The sequence below is a fragment of the Paramormyrops kingsleyae genome, chromosome 5, assembly GCF_048594095.1.
Source record: "Paramormyrops kingsleyae isolate MSU_618 chromosome 5, PKINGS_0.4, whole genome shotgun sequence".
In the NCBI taxonomy this organism is placed as follows: Eukaryota; Metazoa; Chordata; class Actinopteri; order Osteoglossiformes; family Mormyridae; genus Paramormyrops; species Paramormyrops kingsleyae.
In genome coordinates this window covers 8,356,934-8,368,036 of record NC_132801.1, presented here as the reverse complement: position 1 = coordinate 8,368,036, position 11,103 = coordinate 8,356,934, and the positions used below count along the sequence as shown (strand labels likewise).

At 43.0% G+C, this 11,103-nt stretch overlaps 2 protein-coding genes and 1 non-coding gene across 3 annotated transcripts; 2 read left to right on the top strand and 1 right to left on the bottom strand.

Moving 5' to 3' along the window:
* The first annotated feature begins 3 nt into the window (after positions 1–3).
* Positions 4–75, top strand: trnaq-cug (transfer RNA glutamine (anticodon CUG)). Its single transcript has one exon. It is a non-coding gene; the product is annotated as a tRNA-Gln (tRNA).
* Positions 76–762: 687 nt separating this feature from the next.
* Positions 763–4,197, top strand: LOC111845210 (E3 ubiquitin-protein ligase RBX1). Its single transcript, XM_023814438.2, has 5 exons — positions 763–888; positions 1,704–1,782; positions 2,716–2,786; positions 3,509–3,594; positions 4,046–4,197. The coding sequence occupies exons 1-5, from the start codon at positions 811–813 to the stop codon at positions 4,056–4,058; spliced, it is 327 nt and encodes a 108-aa protein (XP_023670206.1). The 5' UTR covers positions 763–810; the 3' UTR covers positions 4,059–4,197.
* A 1,503-nt stretch (positions 4,198–5,700) lies between these two features.
* LOC111845234 (ST13 Hsp70 interacting protein) lies at positions 5,701–11,101 on the bottom strand. The gene is made up of 13 exons (XM_023814499.2): positions 10,958–11,101; positions 10,439–10,563; positions 9,808–9,865; positions 9,585–9,666; positions 8,798–8,871; positions 8,617–8,683; positions 7,840–7,924; positions 7,603–7,713; positions 6,905–7,007; positions 6,709–6,825; positions 6,510–6,567; positions 6,321–6,397; positions 5,701–6,147 (listed from the first exon to the last, which is right to left on the bottom strand). Exons 2-13 carry the CDS (start codon positions 10,546–10,548, stop codon positions 6,016–6,018), a joined length of 1,074 nt encoding a protein of 357 aa, XP_023670267.1. The 5' UTR covers positions 10,549–10,563; positions 10,958–11,101; the 3' UTR covers positions 5,701–6,015.
* Between the last annotated feature and the right edge of the window lie 2 nt (positions 11,102–11,103).

Sequence of the window (11,103 nt, the reverse complement as noted above, 5' to 3'; positions counted from 1 at the left end):
TGTGGTTCCATGGTGTAATGGTTAGCACTCTGGACTCTGAATCCAGCGATCCGAGTTCAAATCTCGGTGGAACCTAAGGTTTTTCGCTTTTGTAACTGAAATATATACAGGATATTTCTTGCAATAGTTCGGTTGATCCTAAATGCAGCCTTTTTCGTTTCTGATAAATAGCTTCTACGTTTAAACTGAATTCTTTATATAGAATAACAAGCCCAAATATGTTCACTTCCACATGAAGTCGACTGTCACTTAGATAAAGATAAAGATAAAGATGCTTTATTGTCATTGTACAAGTACAATGAAATTTCGTTTGGAGCGCGCCAGCAGATACACAGTAAAAAATTACAATAAAATCCAAAGAATAAAATGTACACACACACACACATATACACAGTGAACATGAAAATGTCCACTTTATTTCAACACTAGACGCACGTGTATGACGTTGTTAGCTTGTAATCAATACATCGATAAAGGAATTGATAAGCTCACAGGCGTATGATTCCGATGATTTGGAAAATTTGGAACCGATGCTCAAGTGGTTCTCAATTCCCATCCCTAGTCACAAGTTCCCAGCATTATGGCACATTAGAAGTCATTCTTAAAATTTCAAAAGTAAATATCAATATTAATTTTTGCTGTAAAACAATACAACAAGTATATAAATTCTACACAGAATGCCATGTACACTATCATTAATCGTTTCCATGCGTGCAAAATGACGACAATAGGAGCGCATCTATCCGCAGCAGTAATCTCGATGCGCCGGAAAGGATAGAAACGCGACCCGGGCGCAGTCTGACAGTCAAGATGGCGGCGGCGATGGATGTAGATGCTCCGGCTTGCATCAATAGTGGGGCAAGCAAAAAGCGTTTTGAAGTAAAGAAGGTAATTATGAATGACAATTAAGAAATAGTACGTGTTTCTAAAGATTTATACTTTTCTTTAACCAGTTCTTGCCTTCCTTTCCTACCTAACTAGGAAATCCGATAAAGCAACAGTAAGACACTGATATTTGATTATTACTTTGTTTCGTCGTCGACGTTTTGTCATAATATTTCAAGTACCACGAATAGCTATGCTTTTTGGTTGGTCATGTGTAACCTAACTGACAAGACAACGTTGTACATTTTGGGATCAATACAGGTAATTAGACGGGAACTAATATAACTATCATAAACTATCAAATCGACATGGTTGTTTTCCGATCTTGTATTACGTTGCAGCTTATATCGGTGATCGCTTCCTGATTTCGGATATACCTTTTCCTGCGTTTATGCCCATCGTCGCCAACATTAAGGATAATTATATGGGAGATGTGCCGACAGGCGTGCGTGAAAATAAGAGGGATAAAGCTTGGACCGTTCAGTATTGTATATTGCCTTGGTTAGCCTAGCTAATCACTCCTTTGGATAAAGATGGAGATATTAAGAGAGAAACCCAGCATTTAGTGGTGATGCAGATGTAAGGACCGTCAGCTTTTCAATTAGGGATTTTCTTTGACCCAACACATCAATTTAATAGAGTATGTAATAAGAGTGAGTATCACTCAAACCAAAAATATTTCACAGATAGAACTTATGAATGGAAATAGTTTGTTTTCTTCCTAGTTGAATGATTAGGTGGTTCCTCTGGAGTGTGAGGTGAAATAGTGGCTATGTGTCATTTGGGAGGGTTGATGACCATGTTTCTTTTGGTTTTAGTGGAATGCTGTGGCCCTCTGGGCCTGGGACATCGTAGTTGACAACTGTGCCATTTGTAGGAACCACATCATGGACCTCTGTGAGTACCAAACTATGCTGTTTTAACAGACACTCACTCGTGCAGTACCAGTCAAAAGTCTGGACACACCCACTGAAAATCATTTGTTTTTCAGCAAGATAATGACCCTAAGCAACGTTAAGTTTATGTAGTAAGTATTATCTTATGAACAATGACAGTGATGGAGTACTGTGACAGATGACCTGGTCCCCACAATCCCCTGACCTAAACCCCATGGAGCTGGTTTGGTATTAGTTGGATTGAAGAGTGAAGAGCAAAGTAGCCAACTGGTGCCCAGAACTTGTGGAAACTCCTTCAGGACTGTTGAGGAACCATTTCAGTTGGCTACATCTGGAAGCTGGTGGAATGAATGCAAGAGTCTGCAAAGCTGTCATTGAAGCAAAAGGAGGCTGTTTAAAGAGCCTAACATTTGAGAAAATCTTGACATGTTGATCACCACTCTTGATCATTGCATTATTTGATATGTATTATTTCACTGACTGTGCCTTCCTTCTGTGCGCCCCCCCCCCCCCCTCCGACTGTGACATCTCTCCTGCCTGCCCTGCTGCCAGTGACTCCGCATTTACACCTGGACATTAGTAAATTGGAGCATATGAATCGGGACTTTGTTAATCTGACTTCCACTGCTGCCCCCTGGAGGATGGGCTCCCACCTTGAGTCTGGTTCCTCACAAGGTTTCTTCCTTCTAGGGAGTTTTTCCCTCCTACTGTCGCCTCTGGCTTGCCCACTGGGGGCTTCGGACAGGGATAACGTAAAGCACTCTGAGACAGTGTAACATTGTGAAAATGAGCCATAAAAATAAAATGGAATTGAATTGCCTTCAACTACAATAATATAGCATTGAAAGGAGGTGTGCCGAGCTCTTTGACTGGTACTGAATGTGTTAAAACCAGCATGTAGGCCTGTGCATTTGAGTATTCCTGTTTCTTGCAGGCATTGAGTGTCAAGCCAATCAGGCGTCAGCCACCAGCGAGGAGTGCACCGTAGCCTGGGGGGTCTGCAATGTGAGTGTGGCTGTCAGATCGTCGAGATGCTCTGGTGCCGCAGAAGGCAGCTCAGCACAGCTGTCGGTTTGCTTATAAAACTTTGCTCAGAAAAATTCCTGGGCCTCTGGTGATGATATTCTGGTAACTGCGTCCCTATTAGGAAAACTCTCTCTGAACCACACTGTCAGGAAAAAAAGCACCAGTTTGACTCTCAGGGGTCTGCCAGTTGTTCCCTTAGCTGTAGGTAAATGTAGTCTAATTCAAGGTACAGAAGTGGACTAATTTTTGTACCATTGGAGGCACATTAAAGTTGTTTGTACCTTGGGGAAAATTGTAGCTGGGCTGTACCCTTTTTTTCTGACAGTGTATGAGTTTGTGAGTATCTGCCTGTGTTTACGTGAGTTTCCTCCTGCAGTCCATAATAAATGCAGTTAGGTGAATTGTCATCCCAAAATCTTCATTGTGTGTGCGTGTGTGTGCTGTGATGGGATAGCATCCATTCCAGGGTGACTCTTCCCTTGTGCCCTGTGTTTCCTGGGAAAATTTTGGGGCCCCCAAAGTCCAGGGCTGGGATGCAGGCTCGCTAGAGATGTACTCTGAGTTACAGCTGGTTTGATGGAAGGATGGATATTTAAAAACCTGAGTGTGTTCTAATGTATTCAGGTATTTCTCTCGGTGATTCAAGCATGTTGAAGCTTGCATGGTGTAAATACAGCACTAACAGACGGCTTCTCCTTCAGCACGCCTTCCATTTCCACTGTATCTCTCGCTGGCTGAAGACCAGGCAGGTGTGTCCTCTAGATAACAGGGAGTGGGAGTTTCAGAAGTGAGTATTTCACTGCTTCTTCTCTCCCAGTCTAGTTTCTGTAGTCATAGAAAGCTGACATGGGTGACAAAGAGCTAAAGATGGCAAATCTGAACAACCAGTTAAGTTATGTGCTGATTCCATGCGCTCAGAACAATTCCCGTGTCATTGGCTTGTGCCATTTCTCTTACCATTCTTACATTAGGTGGATAATGAACTTAAGGCCAAAACGTTTCAAATTCCTGCAGGCCTCATGCTTCTGTATTGTTAATAGCAGCCATGTCATCGAAACATTTTTAGTGCCATATGAATTTAATTGAATAATGCATTTGATTCATATTTTAAATTGTACTTCTTGCAAGATACTTAACTTCATAATTTGGGTCCTCGGTCTGCAGTTACTTTTAATTAAGTGTTTGTTTATTCTGCTTGAAACTTCAATAACTGACATGCTTTTGTTGTTTTTGTACAGGTATGGACACTAGATGTGAAAAGCAGGGCCATTCCCCCTCTCCCACACCTTAGCTTATTATTCAGGAATATGAATTCTGCATGAGGACTGTTTGTGTGTTTTTTTTATGCTTCTCCCCAAATTATTGTAAACCAAATAAACTGTGGTATGAAGCCTTTCTCTTGTCATTATTATGGACGATATAAATAATTATTCTAGTATTATTCTTCTGAGATTAATTGCAGCATTTTACAAGTATTGGTGCCGATTCCCTTGTAAACTCAACGATGACTATGAAGATTTTATACTTACTGAAGTAACAATGGGAGTTTATTTGACCCAAGCATTTTAAATTGTTCATAGTGTTTATAAAGAGTATAAGGAGTGTTTTATCTTTCTTGGACCCATAACTGATGTGTGAACTTTGGAGCTCTGGTCCTGTGTAGGTTTATGTCTTCTAACTACACTCAGTGACGCGGTGTGGAAGGGAGTCGTACAGCCGTTGTATCCTCTCCTGCGGCAAGTCGGCCCACAGCTGCTGTAACTGGCCCTCGAGATACAGCAGATTGGCACTGGGTGTGAGTTGACGTGTGAGCTGATCCCACACATGTTTGACTGGGAAAAGATCGGGGGACCTGGCCGGCCACTGGAGGACCTCAACATGATGCAGGCAGTCCATAGACACATGTACTGTGTTCTCTTGTTGAAAGACTACCAGGGTGCTGCCTCGGGAGGGGTAAGACATGCGGATGCAGGATGTCACTGACGTGACACTGTGCCGTCAGGGTCCCCCGAATCACTACCAGAGATGACCTGAAGTCATACCCTATGGCTCCCCACACCATGATGTCATACCCTATGGCTCCCCACACCATGATGTCATACCCTATGGCTCCCCACACCATGATGTCATACCCTATGGCTCCCACACCATGAAGTCATACCCTATGGCTCCCACACCATGAAGTCATACCCTATGGCTCCCCACACCATGATGTCATACCCTATGGCTCCCCACACCATGATGTCATACCCTATGGCTCCCCACACCATGATGTCATACCCTATGGCTCCCACACCATGAAGTCATACCCTATGGCTCCCCACACCATGATGTCATACCCTATGGCTCCCCACACCATGATGCCAGGAGTAACGCTGGTGTATCTGTCCACAACATTGGCAGGATAGCTCCTCCTTCCTTGGCACTGCCATACACACACACAATGGTCGTCCATGGTAATGCTGTCTAATGTGTCTACGAGGCGTCCTCTGTGTCAGCTCCTTGCAAATCAAATCATTTACAGACCCATCGCTGGCCTGCACGTGTACCAAATTACATCCAAATCGGACCATTACTTCTGGGTTCCTAACTTCTTCTGTCACTGAGTATAGTATAGAAAGTATGTAACCTATTCTGATCTTAACAGGTTACATATATGTATCAAGACCATAATGATTATCTCATTAATTTAACACGTCTACTTCAATCTTGGTTCTTAATCCCGTTTCCACAGTGTCTGGATCATACTTCATCTCCTTAATACCACCAGACTGTGCTGCACCTGTTGTGTGAGGCTACTAGCAAAAAAACACACATTTCCTTTACAGTAAATATTCATGCAATTAGATTTTGGTTTCAATGCGCAACTGACAAACTCCCAAAACTGAAAGAGTACAACAAAAATGATTTTATTATCATTTCTCCACTGCAAACTGAAACAAACCCAGTAAGACTTTTGATTTTCTTGGTTCATACACAGTCTGTCGTTTTGCATCCATGAGAAAAGCCTGGACAGCAGGTGACAGATGATTGGATTTCCCAGGGAAGGCTGCTAACTGGTATCAGAATATATTCTTAAACCTAACTTCAGCATCTCCTGACCCTTAAAAATTGCCCAAGGCACAGATGTCTCCATCTACAATGGCACCCCAACACAAACGTTGGTCCTCACCCATCTTCAACCAACAGGGTGAAAGCTCACGCCTGTCTAGGCCTCAGGACCCCCGAATTTGGCACTCAGTTTGGTGATCAGGGCCATGACCTTGGGGTTGTTCTGGTACTTAGCCATGTTGGCAGGATTCTGGGCTACATCCTGGAACGCTGCCATCACTTCCGGGTCCTGCGAGAAGGAGAAAGTGAAACAAGAGGACGTCCACAAAAGATTGTGAACTGGTTTCATTACGTTTAAATTGAGAATATTTACAGTTAACCAAAAGGACTTTGAGGTCAGTCAAGATTTACAAAAAACAAAACAAAACAAAAAAAAAAAAAAAAAAAACAGAACGACCTTACCTTCATGGCTGTGAGAACCTCAGGGTCGCTGAAGAGGTCTCCCATACCAGCCATGCCAGGGAAACCTCCAGCACCACCTGTAGGGGGCGCCATGACAATGTCAACTGTGCTGCTGTGATGTACTCTTACAATACCACGAGGCAGCACCAGATATCCTATCAATACTGTTAGCCACACTGCCCATCTCACCTGGGAATCCTGGGAAGCCTCCGCCGGCTCCGCTCGACTGCTGCCGGGCCTCTTCCTCCTATGAGCAGAGATGGGAGGCCGGGTCAATGGCTGTACTTACTGGCTCATAAAATCGTAGCCTGTATACTGGCGAATAAGGTACATTTGCCGACCCCCCCAGTAACCAAATTCTACCAGATGATTACTCTCTCTCCCCTACCCTTTGGGCTCTCTCGTGCTCCTCCCTGGCCTTCTTCACCCTCTCCTTCTGCTGCTGGACTTCCCGCTCCTCCCTCTTCCGCTCGTACTTGCGGCGGTGCTCCGCGATTCTGTTGGCCTGTGAGGAAAACGAGCTCATGCAGCTGTGCTGTGCACCCACCCCTTAGACGAGGCCCATACCGGAAGCCTTGGGGCACCTTTGGCTGGACCTCCTTCAGCAAAGCGCTGGCTTCTTCATCGTAGTCCAACTTGCACGCCATCGCAAGGTCTTTTGCAGCCTCTTCCCAATGACCAAGCAGCCTTAGCAGGGGTGCAAAGGGGACGAGTCTGGATTTGCTCATAAGCATGTGTTTCACTGGTCTTTAACCTTATAAATGCAAACTTGCAAGGTATCAAATTATACAGAACTGTGCAAAGGTCTTGGGGAAAGTTTAAGGCTTTATATCTGGTTAAGTTAATATTTGCTCAGAAAAAAAAATGGAGTTCAACATTATAATATATGGAAATAAAGAGTAACAATAAAAACTATGAAGAATTACTTCTGTTCTCCATGAAGTTACTGATATCTAGGTGGATGGCTAGATGAACGCCGCTTCAGTTCCCAAACCTCTCCTCAGGGGCACCTCAACCATTCCACGTGTTCGTTAAATGTCACCACCAGCTCAATGAACTCAATTAATTATCCGAACATGGTAATTAATTTAAAAATACATGTGTATGTTGGACAGCCGCTGCAAATACCGGGGTGACTTTAGGTGAGGTTTTGAAATGGCTAAGTCGACACACACCGACAGACGTAGATTAAAGATTATTTTCTTTGACTTTTGCACAGTACTGGATGGGCCTTTTTTTTGCCACCTAACAGCCCCAAAAAAGCAGAAGCAGGCCTGCAGACCTGTGCGCCTTCCCTCTCCACTTGTAAGGCTGAGCAGAGTCCGGGTTGATAGAGATGGCCCTGTTGCAGTCCCTCACCGCCGCGTTGGGCTTCTGCATCTGGATGTACACGCTAGGAGGAAACGCTGCAGCTGAGCAGACAGAACCCACTGCCAAACGCGCATGCCGACCCCCCCAGTACACGCATGCATAGAGGCACAGATCACAGTAAATGCCCCCTCTAGCCTCCCGCTCTCACCTGGCCCTCTTGGCATATAAAATGGCCAGTCGGGGGTTGAGCTTGATGGCTTCTGTGAAAAGGCCCAAGGCTTTATCCAGCTCACCTGAACAACAACAAGCACAGAGTAAGCAGAAAGATAGCAGCCTATCACACCTCTTCATCTTCATAATACCTCCATCCATAATCAGACAAATACAAAAAAAGAGCCATATTAAAACATGAAGTCTAATTAGTTTTATTTAAATAGAATTATAATGGCATAATAACTTTATATCAGTGGTTCTCAACCTTTTTTGCACCGTGACCCAATTCTTACCATGCCAGCTTAGCTGCGACCCTATATCACGTATATGTTTAAATTAGCACTCTGATCAAACACGCAGTGCACTCGCACAAATCTGATTGGATGTGCCAGTGAATTTTAAATTAAACATCTGTGGTTTGGCTTGGATTGGTTGAGTATTCAACTAGTTTTGCTCGAAGCAGTTGCAGACCCGACCTGTTTATACAGGTTAATTCTAGGATTGGGGCTGGGGAATCTGAACGTGGATCAGCATAGGAGCTTGCCGGTTTTAAAATTGTTTCCTTTCAAAACTTCCTGCGAACCTAATTTGGGTCGCAACCCAGGGGTTGAGAATCGCTGCTTTATAGCGACAAACAATTGCAAAACTATTCAAATTAACCTCAAAATTCATTTCCAAAGTAAGCAAACCGTATTTCTATGAACAGCCAACTTGAAAAACACAGTAGCCCTTGGACAGAATGGTATAGAGATTAAAGATAAGCCTCTCTAACCGTCTCCAAGGGCAGTAATGGCCTCCATTTTCTTTTCATTAGCTTGGTCCATCATTTCGTCAGTTACCTGGAAGCAGAAAGAGAGACTAACAGTGAACAGGTAGGAATAGGAACATCAGAAGCTGCTGCCGGTGGTCGACGGTGAGGAGACACGCCAAAGACACAGGAGATGCCCTCTCACCTCCACACTGTCGAGGTCCACCATCTCCTGGGGCTCGTCTGTGTCTGGCTCGATCACGCCATCCTTGTCAATCTCTAGCGAAACATATGGGGGGGAGGGGGGGGACGAGAATAACTCCCAGAACCTGAATCAAATTTATTTACCAAGAATTTTAGACGTCTACAGAATCTGCCGATGAGTTGGTTATGTTCAATGCCCAAAACTAAATACATTATAGGGCACAATGGGTACAACACACCATGCAACACCGAGTGTGACGAATGAGGCATCTGATGGTATCGCCCTAACTTAGTACTCAGCCACAAAGCATCAGTTCCACATTTACGGTGATACACATTAAATTAAAGATGATGCAAAACCAGGTAAACTCATTTTCATTTTTTACTTCTAGTCTTAATCAATCATAATTCCCACTAGGGTTGCAAAGGGGTGGAAAATTTCTAGAAACTTTCCATGGGAATTTTGGAATTATTGAAAAACTGCTCGAGCTATCAAACACAGCAAAGATAGCAAACTGTATGAATAATACAACAGAATATGACTTATAAGCAGTGCATTTAATGCAGATGCTTATTTTGGAGTGATTTTGTCTGGTGTACTCACAAGCATCCAGTTACGAACTGATATCACTATTAGTGCCGTGAAGATTTGTTTTTATGTTAAACTACATTTAAATTCCCTATTACAGGCTAAACCAGCAATTTTGCAAGTTTCCAACTTTGAAAATTCCCATAATTTTGCAGCACCAGCTCCCACTGGGATAAAGCCGTCACTGAGACAGACATACCCAGCTCGCTCTCCTCACTCTCAGACAGCGGCGGCTTGGGGGCTGCTGAACAAGGAGGGGGAGCGGAAGACGTTTCCTCCTTCTAAAGTCAGCGGACAACACAAGAACACAGCCACATACAAACTGGAAAACAACACCAAACTTATACACAATTCTGACAACTAAGTTTAACAAAAACATTGAACATGGGTAAATAGATACGAGGGTTTAAAATCCTTTGTACTTTAGAGGAGGCCGGAGGAGCCTCGTTCTTTGATGCTGCTGGAATCGTGGCTCCCAGGCTGGAAGTGACAAAAAAAAGTTAAAAAAAAAAAAAAAAAAATCATCACGGGTGCATCATAAAAACTTAGAACATTGTAAAAAAAAAAGTGCAATATATTCCATCAGTCATTTAAGTGAAATTTAATGTAGTATGGATGTAAACTAAAACATTTCAAGCATTTTTCAATTTCAAAAATTGATAATCATGGCCTACAGCTCAAACAATCTAAACCAAACAATCTCAGAATATTAGAATCCCATTTTGAGTTTGACATTTTGGATTAAATTGTGAAAACAAACTTTTTTTTACGATATTCTAATTTCTTGAGAACCACTTGTACAACTTCCTCATCACGCAAAACGTGCAATTTAAGTGAAATGTGTTCCGTGTTTCATATTTGCCTTAAGAAATTCACAAGATGTACAGAAATTACTACGTTTTTTGATTGGGCGTGTCTAGGTTTTTGTCTTAAAAAAGTGACTTCTAGATTTTTCTGCGTTAAATCTGATAGAAGGGGCTTGCGGTGTGGTAATGTGATGTTGGCTGGCGTAAAGGAAGAGATGCTGATGTGGGCGGAGTATGATGTACGGACCTTTCCAGCCAGGACCGGAAAAAACCAAGCTCGGGTAGATGCAGAACAGAGGGGTTGCCGGTGCATAGCTGCACAAATGTCTTCAGCTCTGATATTTTCTGAGGATCCATTTCCAACTCGCAGGCCTAAAACAGCAACACCAAAAAGAGCGAATAAAGCCATTGCAGCGATTTTTTAATTGCAACATATACCATGGCATTCCGTAAATGCCACGGGTTAATTACAATTTTGGTTTAAAAAGTTTTCGAATAAAAGCAATCTCCAGTGAAAAACTATTTCTTACATGCTACACGACCTGTAGACCGTGTGCATAACGCAGAGAAACGCGAACGAAAACTAACTAGGCATCCAACTCCCTCCTTCGATTGCAAATCCAATGGAATTTTCTGGAATAAAGTGAAAGTAAAGGCCATGCTCTACTCCACTGAAAACATAAACTTTTTAATATATATATATATATTTTTTTAACTACTTCAACACACAATGCATCAAACTCCCGATGCATACAACCAGACTTACTTTGCTTTTCAATGTCCTAGGATTTAAATGTTCGACAGGTACCAAGTTACCATGAACGATTGCTCACGCTGATTAGGCGATTTCACTCAGGCAATGAATTAGCCGACGAAATAATAAAGGTCCTAAAAGGTTTTGGGGACTGAAGT